The 15,033-nt window shown below is 48.3% G+C and overlaps 1 protein-coding gene across 1 annotated transcript in view; it reads right to left on the bottom strand.

Moving 5' to 3' along the window:
* LOC138853518 (E3 ubiquitin-protein ligase ZNRF1-like) overlaps positions 1-15,033 on the bottom strand; it is a 177,214-nt gene that overhangs the window by 145,595 nt on the left and 16,586 nt on the right. Inside the window, exon 2 of the mRNA XM_070090634.1 lies at positions 10,715-11,038. Within this exon, the coding sequence (XP_069946735.1) occupies positions 10,715-11,038 (324 nt within the window). The remainder of the gene's footprint in view (positions 1-10,714; positions 11,039-15,033) is intronic.

Raw genomic sequence — 15,033 nt, 5'->3', positions numbered from 1 at the left:
CACCACTACCTACCACACTGCTACAACCACCACCACAATCCTACAACCACCACCACTACCTACCACACTGCTACAATCATTACCATACTCCTACAACCACCACCACTACCTACCACACTCCTACAACCACCACCACCTACCACACTCCTACAACCACTACCACTACCTACCACACTAATACAACCACCACTACTACCTACCGCACTGCTACAACCACCACACTCTTACAACCACCACCACTACCTACCACACTGCTACAACCATCACCACACTCTTACAACCACCACTACTACCTACCACACTCCTACAACCACCACCACTACCTACCACACTGCTACAACCACCACCACACTCCTACAACCACCACCACTACCTACCACACTCCTACAACCACCACCACTACCTACCACACTCCTACAACCACCACCACTACCTACCACACTCCTACAACCACTACCACTACCTACCACCCTAATACAACCACCACTACTACCTACCACACTGCTACAACCACCACACTCTTACAACCACCACCACTACCTACCACACTGCTACAACAACCACCACACTTTTACAACCACCACTACTACCTACCACACTCTTACAACCACCACTACTACCTACCACACTCCTACAACCACCACCACTACCTACCACACTGTTACAACCACCACCCCTACTACCTACCACACTGTTACAACCACCACCACTACCTACCACACTGTTACAACCACCACCACTACCTACCACACTCCTACAGCCACCACCACTACCTACCACACTGTTACAACCACCACCATTACCTACCACAGTTACAACCACCACCACTACCTACCACACTGTTACAACCACCACCACTACCTACCACACTGTTACAACCACCACCAATACCTACCACACTGTTACAACCACCACCACTACCTACCACACTGTTACAACCACCACCACTACCTAACACACTGTTACAACCACCACCACTACCTACCACACTCCTACAACCACCACCACCACTACCACACTCCTACAACCACCACCACTACCTACCACACTCCTACAACCACCACCACTACCTACCACACTCTTACAACCACCACAACTACCTACCACACTCCTACAACCACCACAACTACCTACCACACTCCTACAACCACCATCACTACCTACCACACTCCTACAACCACAACTACCTACCACACTCCTAAAACCACCACCACTACCCATCACACTCCTACAACCACCACCACTACCTACCACACTCCTACAACCACCACCACTACCTACCACACTGTTACAACCACCACCATTACCTACCACACTGTTACAACCCCACCACCTACCACACTGTTACAACCACCACCACTACCTACCACACTCCTACAACCACCACCACTACCTACCACACTGTTACAACCATTACCACCACCTACCACACTGTTACAACCACCACCACTACCTACTACAATGTTACAACCACCACTACCTACCACACTGTTACAACCACCACCACCACTACCTACCACACTGATACAACCACCACCACCACCTCCACCACTACCTACCACACTGTTACAACCACCACCACCACCTACCACACTGTTACAACCACCACCACTACCTACCACACTGTTACAACCACCACCACTACCTACCACACTGTTGCAACCACCACCACCACTACCTACCACACTGGTACAACCACCACCACCACTACCTACCACACTGTTACAACCACCACCACTACCTACCACACTGTTACAACCACCACCACTACCTACCACACTGTTACAACCACCACCACTACCTACCACACTGTTACAACCACCACCACTACCTACCACACTGTTACAACCACCACCACCACCACTAGCAGCAACACTGTTACAAACACCACCACCACTACCTACCACACTGGTACAACCACCACCACCACCACTGCCACACTGGTACAACCACCACCACCACTGCCACACTGGTACAACCACCACCACCACTGCCACACTGGTACAACCACCACCACCACCACTAGCAGCAACACTTCCCTCATGAGTCGTAAACAAAGTCACAAGTTGTAAAACAAACTCCACTGAGACAACATTTTCCTCTGTGTAGAGCTTTATCAGGTCATATCTTTCTAAAGCTCTACACAGAGCTTAACCTTGTCACGCTCTGTACCTTGTACATATTTTTTTTACACTCGTTTGCAATACGTCACTTCCGGTATGCATATACGCTAGAGCCCCACTTCACTGCACTTCGCTTTACGGCGTTTCGCTAATACAGCAGTTTTCAATTAAACCCACTCTTCATTTATTCATTATAATGTACATTTTAATAATAATTCATTTATTCAGACTTCCTACAGTAAATATATTCACTACTCACTATAAGCTAAGGACGAAAATATTTTAAGTAATGTGTATACTGTATATGCATTTTTTAGGCCTACCTCTACTGCTCACTTAATATATCATAGTGTAAACATTTTATCAGACTTTTATATGTGTTTCACTTTATAGCAGCAGTCCGGAACCCAACTTGCTGTATAAGCGGGGCCTACCTGTACAGCAGTAGTCTGCAACCTAACTTGCTGTATAAGCGGGGCCCACCTGTACAGCAGTAGTCTGGAACCTAACTTGCTGTATAAGCGGGGCCTACCTGTACAGCAGTAGTCTGGAACCTAACTTGCTGTATAAGCGGGGCCTACCTGTACAGCAGTAGTCTGGAACCTAACTTGCTGTATAAGCGGGGCCTACCTGTACAGCAGTAGTCTGGAACCTAACTTGCTGTATAAGCGGGGCCTACCTGTACAGCAGTAGTCTGGAACCTAACTTGCTGTATAAGCGGGGCCTACCTGTACAGCAGTAATCCGGAACCTAACTTGCTGTATAAGCGGGGCCTACCTGTACAGTAGTAGTCCGGAACCTAACTTGCTGTATAAGAGGGGCCTACCTGTACAGCAGCAGTCTGGAACCTAACTTGCTGTATAAGCGGGGCCCACCTGTACAGCAGTAGTCCGCAACCTAACCTGCTGTATAAGCGGGGCACACCTGTACAGCAGTAGTCCGCAACCTAACTTGCTGTATAAGCGGGGCCCACCTGTACAGCAGTAGTCTAACTTGGAACCTAATCTGCTGTATAAGCGGGGCCCACCTGTACAGCAGTAGTCTGGAGCCTAATCTGCTGTATAAGCGGGGCCCACCTGTACAGCAGTAGTCTGGAACCTAACCTGCTGTATAAGCGGGGCCTACCTGTACAGCAGTAGTCTGGAACCTAACCTGCTGTATAAGCGGGGCCCACCTGTACAGCAGTAGTCTGGAACCTAACCTGCTGTATAAGCGGGGCCCACCTGTACAGCAGTAGTCTGGAACCTAACCTGCTGTATAAGTGGGGCCCACCTGTGCAAAGAAGTTTTACTGGGGTATTAATTACCTACTTACAGTAATTAGGAAACCTTAATGAGGTAATAAGAACTGATTTCTTACAAAGCCTCGTCCAGGACATAACGTCTTAATTAAGGAGCCTCATAAACACTATAATAATCTAATTCTTAATTGAGTTGCCTTTTTTGAAAAGCCTTAAATTGCAAACTTAGCGCAAGTCTTACTAAGGTTATTAAAATTAAGCCTGAAGGCTGGATATATTAATTTGGAAAATGCCCACAAGCAATTAGTGCTTTGTGTTTTTCTTAGTGATAATATTACAACCCCTAACGTCCGTACACACACACACACACACACACACACACACACACACACACACACACACACACATGGTTCCCAACTTGGACACACTGGATGGCCACTCGTACCCACAGCGCCGTCAACACCAGCTGACACACCACACAGCCCAACGCGAAGATATTGGGGGCAGCGGTAAGAAAAAGTGGGTTAAAGGAGGAGTATGGAGGGAGATGGGCCAGAGGGAGGGATGGAGGAGGGAGGGATGGAGGAGGAAAAGAGAGATAAAGATTTACAAACACTGACACTAAGTGATACCGATAGCTATCTTAAGTAAGACTGATGGTATTTATAAGAAGATTACCGCATTAATGTGTGTACACGTACACTGTGTACATGTGTGTACACGTACAGGTACACGTCTGGTCTTGTGTGTGTGATGCTGCTGCTGTGTGGACGTGTGCAGCAGGTACACGTCTGGTCATGTGTGTGTGATGCTGCTGCTGTTAGGACGTGTGCAGCAGGAACACGTCTGGTCATGTGTGTGTGATGTTGCTGCTGTTGGACGTGTGCAGCAGGTACACGTCTGGTCTTGTGTGTGTGATGCTGCTGCTGTGAGGACGTGTGCAGCAGGTACACATCTGTCTTGTGTCTGCTGTGTGTGTGTGCATGCTGCATGCTGTGTGAGACGTGTGCAGCAGGTACACGTCTGGTCTTGTGTGTGTGATGCTGCTGCTGTGTGGACGTGTGCAGCAGGTACACGTCTGGTCTTGTGTGTGTGATGCTGCTGCTGTAGGACGTGTGCAGCAGGTACACGTCTGGTCTTGTGTGTGTGATGCTGCTGCTGTGTGGACGTGTGCAGCAGGTACACGTCTGGTCTTGTGTGTGTGATGTTGCTGCTGTGTGGACGTGTGCAGCACGTACACGTCTGGTCTTGTGTGTGTGATGTTGCTGCTGTGAGGACGTGTGCAGCAGGTACACGTCTGGTCTTGTGTGTGTGATGCTGCTGCTGTGTGGACGTGTGCAGCAGGTACACGTCTGGTCTTGTGTGTGTGATGTTGCTGCTGTGAGGACGTGTGCAGCAGGTACACGTCTGGTCTTGTGTGTGTGATGCTGCTGCTGTGAGGACGTGTGCAGCAGGTACACGTCTGGTCTTGTGTGTGTGATGTTGCTGCTGTGAGGACGTGTGCAGCAGGTACACGTCTGGTCTTGTGTGTGTGTGATGTTGCTGCTGTGAGGACGTGTGCAGCAGGTACACGTCTGGTCTTGTGTGTGTGATGTTGCTGCTGTGAGGACGTGTGCAGCAGGTACACGTCTGGTCTTGTGTGTGTGATGCTGCTGCTGTGAGGACGTGTGCAGCAGGTACACGTCTGGTCTTGTGTGTGTGATGCTGCTGCTGTGTGGACGTGTGCAGCAGGTACACGTCTGGTCTTGTGTGTGTGATGCTGCTGCTGTGAGGACGTGTGCGGCAGGTACACGTCTGGTCTTGTGTGTGTGATGCTGCTGCTGTGAGGACGTGTGCAGCAGGTACACGTCTGGTCTTGTGTGTGTGATGCTGCTGCTGTGAGGACGTGTGCAGCAGGTACACGTCTGGTCTTGTGTGTGTGATGCTGCTGCTGTGAGGACGTGTGCAGCAGGTACACGTCTGGTCTTGTGTGTGTGATGCTGCTGCTGTGAGGACGTGTGCAGCAGGTACACGTCTGGTCTTGTGTGTGTGATGTTGCTGCTGTGAGGACGTGTGCAGCAGGTACACGTCTGGTCTTGTGTGTGTGATGCTGCTGCTGTGAGGACGTGTGCAGCAGGTACACGTCTGGTCTTGTGTGTGTGATGCTGCTGCTGTGAGGACGTGTGCAGCAGGTACACGTCTGGTCTTGTGTGTGTGATGTTGCTGCTGTGAGGACGTGTGCAGCAGGTACACGTCTGGTCTTGTGTGTGTGATGCTGTTGCTGTGAGGACGTGTGCAACAGGTACACGTCTGGTCTTGTGTGTGTGATGTTGCTGCTGTGTGGACGTGTGCAGCAGGTACACGTCTGGTCTTGTGTGTATGATGCTGTTGCTGTGAGGACGTGTGCAGCAGGTACACGTCTGGTCTTGTGTGTGTGATGCTGCTGCTGTGTGGACGTGTGCAGCAGGTACACGTCTGGTCTTGTGTGTGTGATGTTGCTGCTGTGAGGACGTGTGCAGCAGGTACACGTCTGGTCTTGTGTGTGTGATGTTGCTGCTGTGAGGACGTGTGCAGCAGGTACACGTCTGGTCTTGTGTGTGTGATGCTGTTGCTGTGAGGACGTGTGCAGCAGGTACACGTCTGGTCTTGTGTGTGTGATGTTGCTGCTGTGAGGACGTGTGCAGCAGGTACACGTCTGGTCTTGTGTGTGTGATGTTGCTGCTGTGTGGACGTGTGCAGTAGGTACACGTCTGGTCTTGTGTGTGTGATGTTGCTGCTGTGAGGACGTGTGCAGCAGGTACACGTCTGGTCTTGTGTGTGTGATGCTGTTGCTGTGAGGACGTGTGCAGCAGGTACACGTCTGGTCTTGTGTGTGTGATGCTGCTGCTGTGTGGACGTGTGCAGCAGGTACACGTCTGGTCATGTGTGTGTGATGTTGCTGCTGTGTGGACGTGTGCAGCAGGTACACGTCTGGTCATGTGTGTGTGATGCTGCTGCTGTGTGGACGTGTGCAGCAGGTACACGTCTGGTCATGTGTGTGTGATGCTGCTGCTGTGTGGACGTGTGCAGCAGGTACATGTCTGGTCTTGTGTGTGTGATGCTGCTGCTGTGAGGACGTGTGCAGCAGGTACACGTCTGGTCTTGTGTGTGTGATGCTGCTGCTGTGAGGACGTGTGCAGCAGGTACACGTCACCTTACAGCTTCATAAGATTCAAATGATGCAACAGGCGAGGGATCCACCAGTGTGAGGCAACATGAGGAACACAGGTGAGGAACTACTCAGGAACACACTACCAGTGTGAGGCAACATGAGGAACACAGGTGAGGAACTACTCAGGAACACACTACTAGTGTGAGGCAACATGAGGAACATAGGTGAGGAACTACTCAGGAACACGCTACCAGTGTGAGGCAACATGAGGAACACAGGTGAGGAACTACTCAGGAACACGCTACCAGTGTGAGGCAACATGAGGAACACAGGTGAGGAACTACTCAGGAACACACTACCAGTGTGAGGCAACATGAGGAACACAGGTGAGGAACTACTCAGGAACACACTACCAGTGAGGCAACATGAGGAACATATGTGAGGAACTACTCAGGAACACACTACCAGTGTGAGGCAACATGAGGAACATAGGTGAGGAACTACTCAGGAACACGCTACCAGTGTGAGGCAACATGAACACAGGTGAGGAACTACTCAGGAACACGCTACCAGTGTGAGGCAACATGAGGAACATAGGTGAGGAACTACTCAGGAACACACTACCAGTGTGAGGCAACATGAGGAACATAGGTGAGGAACTACTCAGGAACACACTACTAGTGTGAGGCAACATGAGGAACACAGGTGAGGAACTACTCAGGAACACGCTACCAGTGTGAGGCAACATGAGGAACACAGGTGAGGAACTACTCAGGAACACGCTACCAGTGTGAGGCAACATGAGGAACACAGGTGAGGAACTACTCAGGAACACACTACCAGTGTGAGGCAACATGAGGAACACAGGTGAGGAACTACTCAGGAACACGCTACCAGTGTGAGGCAACATGAACACAGGTGAGGAACTACTCAGGAACACGCTACCAGTGTGAGGCAACATGAACACAGGTGAGGAACTACTCAGGAACACGCTACCAGTGTGAGGCAACATGAGGAACATATGTGAGAAACTACTCAGGAACACACTACCAGTGAGGCAACATGAGGAACATATGTGAGAAACTACTCAGGAACACACTACCAGTGAGGCAACATGAGGAACATATGTGAGGAACTACTCAGGAACACACTACCAGTGAGGCAACATGAGGAACATATGTGAGAAACTACTCAGGAACACGCTACCAGTGTGAGGCAACATGAGGAACATAGGTGAGGAACTACTCAGGAACACGCTACCAGTGTGAGGCAACATGAGGAACATAGGTGAGAAACTACTCAGGAACACGCTACCAGTGTGAGGCAACATGAGGAACATATGTGAGAAACTACTCAGGAACACGCTACCAGTGTGAGGCAACATGAGGAACATAGGTGAGGAACTACTCAGGAACACGCTACCAGTGTGAGGCAACATGAGGAACACAGGTGAGGAACTACTCAGGAACACGCTACCAGTGTGAGGCAACATGAGGAACATAGGTGAGGAACTACTCAGGAACACACTACCAGTGTGAGGCAACATGAGGAACATAGGTGAGGAACTACTCAGGAACACGCTACCAGTGTGAGGCAACATGAACACAGGTGAGGAACTACTCAGGAACACGCTACCAGTGTGAGGCAACATGAGGAACATAGGTGAGGAACTACTCAGGAACACACTACCAGTGTGAGGCAACATGAGGAACATAGGTGAGGAACTACTCAGGAACACGCTACCAGTGTGAGGCAACATGAGGAACATAGGTGAGGAACTACTCAGGAACACGCTACCAGTGTGAGGCAACATGAGGAACATAGGTGAGAAACTACTCAGGAACACACTACCAGTGTGAGGCAACATGAGGAACATAGGTGAGGAACTACTCAGGAACACGCTACCAGTGTGAGGCAACATGAGGAACATAGGTGAGGAACTACTCAGGAACACACTACCAGTGTGAGGCAACATGAGGAACATAGGTGAGGAACTACTCAGGAACACGCTACCAGTGTGAGGCAACATGAGGAACATAGGTGAGGAACTACTCAGGAACACGCTACCAGTGTGAGGCAACATGAGGAACATAGGTGAGGAACTACTCAGGAACACGCTACCAGTGTGAGGCAACATGAGGAACATAGGTGAGGAACTACTCAGGAACACGCTACCAGTGTGAGGCAACATGAGGAACACAGGTGAGGAACTACTCAGGAACACACTACCAGTGTGAGGCAACATGAGGAACATAGGTGAGGAACTACTCAGGAACACGCTACCAGTGTGAGGCAACATGAGGAACATAGGTGAGGAACTACTCAGGAACACACTACCAGTGTGAGGCAACATGAGGAACATAGGTGAGGAACTACTCAGGAACACGCAACCAGTGTGAGGCAACATGAGGAACACAGGTGAGGAACTACTCAGGAACACACTACCAGTGTGAGGCAACATGAGGAACACAGGTGAGGAACTACTCAGGAACACGCTACCAGTGTGAGGCAACATGAGGAACATAGGTGAGAAACTACTCAGGAACACGCTACCAGTGTGAGGCAACATGAGGAACATAGGTGAGGAACTACTCAGGAACACGCTACCAGTGTGAGGCAACATGAGGAACACAGGTGAGATTGTTTTGTTGACGATCACTGTGATACACAAACAACCCGCACATAAAAGAGAGAAGCTTACGACGACGTTTCGGTCCGACTTGAACCATTTACAACGTCACACTGTATATGGTCCGAGTCAGACCGAAACGTCGTCGTAAGCTTCTCTCTTTTATGTGCGGGTTGTTTGTGTATCGTTCCAGTCACGGTATTGTGCCTTTTTTTGTTATATAATGTAGCATTAATTTCTCTACATAACATGTACCCTCAAGACCTCATCTCGTGTTATACCACCACACCTCATGTTATACCCTCTCAGATCTCGTGTTATACCACCACACCTCATGTTATACCCTCTCAGATCTCGTGTTATACCACCACACCTCATGTTATACCCTCTCAGATCTCGTGTTATACCACCACACCTCATGTTATACCCTCTCAGATCTCGTGTTATACCACCACACCTCATGTTATACCCTCACACCTCATAGGTTATCACTCGGTGATCATGTGACAAATACCTTGGCAAAAATCTAATACAATAATGCAGTTTTCTCCCTTCCAATACCTCCATGATTTTGATGTGATTCTCTGTTGTTGTAGGAGATGCGTCTTCCTGCTGAAAATTGCTGGTCTTCCTGCTGAAAATTGCTGGGTCTTCCTGCTGAAAACCACTGAGTCTTCCTGCTGAAAATTGCTGGTCTTCCTGCTGTAAATTGCTGGGTCTTCCTGCTGAAAACCACTGAGTCTTCCTGCTGAAAATTGCTGGTCTTCCTGCTGTAAATTGCTGGGTCTTCCTGCCGTAAATTTACCACTGGATGTTCCTGCTGTGAATTGCTGGTTCGTTCTGTTGTAAATTACTGGGTCTTCCTGCCGTGACCTGAAGGTTCTTCCTATCGTGACCTGCCGGGTCTTCCTGCTGTGACCTGCAGGGTCTTGCTGTGAAGTTCCGGGTCTTCCTACTGTGCACACTGGGCCAGCATAGCTGGTGCGGGTGAGTCATGCTGATCTGGACTCAGGAGTTCGTAGCCTTTCATAAAACTGGTGTAATGCCTTAACCTCTCTCTCAAAGACATTTATGTCATGTTAGTGTGACGGGCAGGGAGGCAGTGCACTGATACCCTCTTTGAGAAGTCGGTATCACTACAAATTCTTCAGAGACACTGAAATTTCACCGGAGTACAAACTCTCCCTACAGCACTAGTGATTTCTTGTTTACGAAAATGGAATTTAAGAATACTGGACTTGCCGCCGAATCGATGGATATTTTTGTGAGAGGTAGGAACGTACCAGCGTGAGGCAGCAGGTGAGATAGGAACTTACCTATGTGAGGCAGCAGGTGAGGAAGGAACTTACCTATGTGAGGCAGCAGGTGAGGAAGGAACCTACCTGTGTGAAGCAGCAGGTGAGGAAGGAACCTACCTGTGTATGACAAAAGCAGTGATGGTGATGACAGAGGAGCAAACACAAGTGTTTACATCCCCCAAGAAGGATAGCAGGGGTGCCAATATCCCAGGTAAGGGCTCGTAATCCAAGTAATAGAGGTTACCCCTCCCGTTACCTGAATGAGAGATGATTACCGAGAAAGTGTTGACTTACCGTTGAAGGACCAGAGATGTGCGGGGAGGGAGTGTGTGGTGAAGACCCGGCCCAGACCTAGCGAGGTAAGAGGACCATCCAGCAGGTACTCTTCGGGCGAGCTGCCGTCCGTCTCGCTACCGGCGCCGCCGCCCGCTGCCGCCCGCGAGAGCAACGCCGGGATGCTCAGCGGCGGAGCGATGCCGCTAGCGTCCGGCACGCTGGAGAGGGAGCGGGCTCGGCCGCGGTCACCAGTGCGGTCCCTGGAGGCGCCGCCACCACCACCCTGGCTGGCAGACCGCAGGAGACCCACCGCCGACCCACTCCCCTCACTGTCCGCTGTTCCTGTGGGCACACCATTATTTACATCACTTAACATTATTATTATTATTATTATTATTATTATTATTATTATTATCACACGCAGCACTGGAAACAAGGATATGTACACTAAGTACCGTGTTACTACAGGCTACACTACCATGAGTACTATCAGAGCAAAATAACCTAAACAATTCAAGTGGTAAATCCTTCAATAAGAAGGTTAACTATACAAGTTGGCTCCTCGCAGACGTAAACATAATGTTTGGAGCTTTCATATAAACTTATATAAGGAAAGTTTTGGACAGTGAGATACGGGTAGGCGGTGTTGAAATGTGAAGAATGTTGACACTGAGTGTATCAGTCATCGCTCTTGGCAATAAAAAAAAAATAGAATGCGGACATGACAGGTTAAAAAAATAAAAAAAACTAATGTCATCTATAAAATACAATATACAACATAAATGTTATTATACCAATCTAAAATACTCAGCATTATTTAATAATTCCTTTAAGCTGTCGATGTCAAAATAGTCTATTGGAATTTCCCGAGGTTACCACAACTTACGGAAAATTAAAAAGAAATACAGAAAGCGAAATTGCCAAATTCGTGGGCGAACTGTTACAATGTGTTCCACAGTCAACTGCGCTTCACAAGCCACAGAGAAGGAAGAGAGGCTGGAGGAGGGCCTTCAAACACATGACTGGGGGTTACCTGGAGGTTATTCCGGGGATCAACGCCCCCGCGGCCCGGTCCATGACCAGGCCTCCCGGTGGATCAGGGTCTGATCAACTAGGCTGTTACTGCTGGCCGCACTCAGTCCAACGTACGAGCCACAGCCCGGCTGATCCGGCACTGACTTTAGGTATCTGTCCAGCTCTCTCTTGAAGGCAGCCAGGGGCTTATTGGCAATTCCCCTAATGCTTGATGGGAGGCTGTTGAACAGTTTTGGGCCCCGGACACTTATGGTGTTTTCCCTTTTCTTCCAGTGCATCCAAGGCCATGTCATAGTGATCCAGTAGTTGTGAGAGGCAGGAGCGACCTGCCCTGAACCCATGTTGCCCTGGATTGTGCAGATTTTGGGAATCCAGGTGATTTGCAATCCTGCTTCTTAGCACTCTTTCAAAGATTTTTATGATGTGGGACGTCAGAGCTATTGGTCTATAGTTCTTAGCTAATGCTTTGCTGCCACCTTTATGGAGTGGGGCTATATCCGTTGTTTTAAGTGACTGTGGAATTTCACCCATGTCCAAGCTCCTCCTCCATAGTGTACTTAGGGCACGCGAGAGGGGTTTCTTGCAGTTCTTAATGAAAACAGAGTTCCACGAGTCTGGGCCCGGGGCTGAGTGCATAGGCATGTTGTCAATGGCTTTTTCGAAATCTATCGGAGTTAGGGTAATGTCGGAAATCTGGCATACATTTATGGAGTTTTGAGGCTCATTCATGAAGAAATCATTTGGGTCGTCGATCCTCAGACCGATTAGTGGTTCACTAAACACAGAGTCGTACTGGGATTTCAATATTTCACTCATTTCCTTGTTGTCATCTGTGTAAGTCCCATCCTGTCTGAGTAAGGGCCCGATACTAGATGTGGTATTTGCCTTGTTTTTGGCATATGAAAAGAAATATTTTGAATTTCTTTCAATTTCACTAATAGCTTTAAGCTCCTCCTGCCTCTCCTGGTTCTTGTAAGAGTCATTTAACTTAAGTTCGATAGTTTCCACTTCCCTGGTCAGCGCCTCCTTTCGTGTATCAGATATTCTAGCACTCCTGAGGAGCTCAGTGACTCTTTGTCGTCTTCTGTAGAGGGAGCATCTTTCTCTCTCCAGTTTACTCCTGCTCTTCTTCTTTCTTAGGGGAATATGCCTAGAACATGTTTCGGCTGCCAGGAAGTTGATCCTTTCAAGGCACTGGTTTGGATCCATGTCATTTAAGACATCTTCCCAACATGTTTCGTTTGGGACATGGTTTACCTGGTCCCAGTTGATGTTCTTGTTGTTGAAGTTGTAATTTGTGAAGACACCTTCACAGGTACATGCATTCTGCTGATCAGGACCCCTATGCATGTACGTCTGGACTTCGATTAGGTTGTGATTGGAATTAGTTGTTTTTGATATTCTTATGTCTCTTATCAGGTCCTCATTATTTGTGAAGATAAGGTCAAGTGTGTTTTCTAGTCTTGTTGGCTCCACTATCTGCTGGCTTAAGGTGGGTTTTCGCAGAGACTTAGTAGCTCATATGTGTGTGACCTTTCATCTGCGCTACCTCCGGGGATTGTTTCAGCTATAACATTATTTGCTACATTCTTCCATTTTGTATGCCTTAGGTTGAAATCACCAAGCAGTAAGATGTTTGGGGATGGAGCTGGAAGGTTTTCCAAACAGTAATCAATTTTCAGTAGCTGTTCCTTGAACTGTTGGGAGGTTGCATCTGGTGGCTTGTATACAACCACAATGACTAGGTTTTGGTTCTCGATCTTTATTGATAGAACTTCAACTACCTCATTTGTGGTGTTCAGCAACTCCCTGCAGATAAGGGACTCTTTGACATGCAGGCCAATCCCTCTTGTTGCCTGTTTTTTTCTGTCGCATCTAAAAAGGTTGTAACCACTTATCCATATTTCACTGTCAAAGTGATCTTTTGTGTGAGTCTCTGTGAAGGCTGCAAACATTGCATTAGACTCCTCTAGAAGTCCACTGATAAAAGGTATTTTGTTGTTGGTGGATGGCTTAAGGCCCTGTATATTAGCAAATATGAATGAGGTTGTTTTCTGTGTTTGTTGGGGGGATTTTGTTATTGGCATCAGTAGTTGTAATTCTGGAGGGCCATGGGTGGCCACTGGCTGCGCCTCCAGTCCAACAAGGCTCCAAGGCGGTGGACTATTTTTATTTCCTTCCATTTTCTTTGTCCGTTTCCTGCCACTAAAAAATCACCTGGAGTTGGGTTGTCGTAGCTACTATTGTTTGTCTTGTGGGGTCTGTGCCTCCTGGTCCCTTTTAGATGGTATGCAGGGCAGTCGATGTTGTAACACTGCTTCTGGAGGACCGAGGAGTGGCACATTTTTGGGTGAAAGAAAGTACACGAAGAAGAACGACACACTCCTTTAGACAGGAGGTCGCTACATTTTTTGGGGTGAGATGTGTGTGTGCTTGATACTAAATGTAGACAGAGTTGTCTTCAAGTGACGTTCACTGCCAGAGGTAGAAAGCCAAACACCCTCCATAAATTTTTTGTATGCCAGATTACCGACATTACTCTAACTCCGATAGACTTCGAAAAAGCCATTGACATGCCCATGCACTCGGCCCCGGGCCCAGACTCGTGGAACTCTGTATTCATTAAGAACTGCAAGAAACCCCTCTCGCGTGCCCTATGTACACTATGGAGGAGGAGATTGGACATGGGTGAAATTCCACAGTCACTTAAAACAACGGATATAGCCCCACTCCATAAAGGTGGCAGCAAAGCATTAGCTAAGAACTATAGACCAATAGCTCTGACGTCCCACATCATAAAAATCTTTGAAAGAGTGTTAAGAAGCAGGATTGCAAATCACCTGGATTCCCAAAATCTGCACAATGCAGGGCAACATGGGTTCATGGGAAAACTGGAGGAGATAATAACTAGAACAGAGTATACTACAGACTCTGGCCATACAATAGAGCGGAAAAATAATGTAAGGGACCTGGGAGTAGTAATGTGTGAGGATCTCACTTTCAAGGATCACAACAGTGCCACAATCACAAGTGCAAAGAAAATGATAGGATGGATAATGAGAACGTTCAAAACGAGAGATGCCAAGCCAATGATGATCGTTTTCAAATCACTTGTTCTCTCTAGGCTGGAATACTGCTGTACATTAACATCTCCATTCAAAGCAGGTGAAATTGCAGATCTTGAGAGCGTACAGAGATCCTTTACTGCATGTATAAGTTCTGTCAAGCACCTTAACTACCGGGAACGCTTGGAAGCACTTGACTTGTACTCGTTGGAAAGCAGGAGGAAGAGATATATCATA

The sequence above is a fragment of the Cherax quadricarinatus genome, chromosome 32 (assembly GCF_038502225.1).
Source record: "Cherax quadricarinatus isolate ZL_2023a chromosome 32, ASM3850222v1, whole genome shotgun sequence".
In the NCBI taxonomy this organism is placed as follows: Eukaryota; Metazoa; Arthropoda; class Malacostraca; order Decapoda; family Parastacidae; genus Cherax; species Cherax quadricarinatus.
This window is presented reverse-complemented; position numbering and strand designations above follow the sequence as displayed.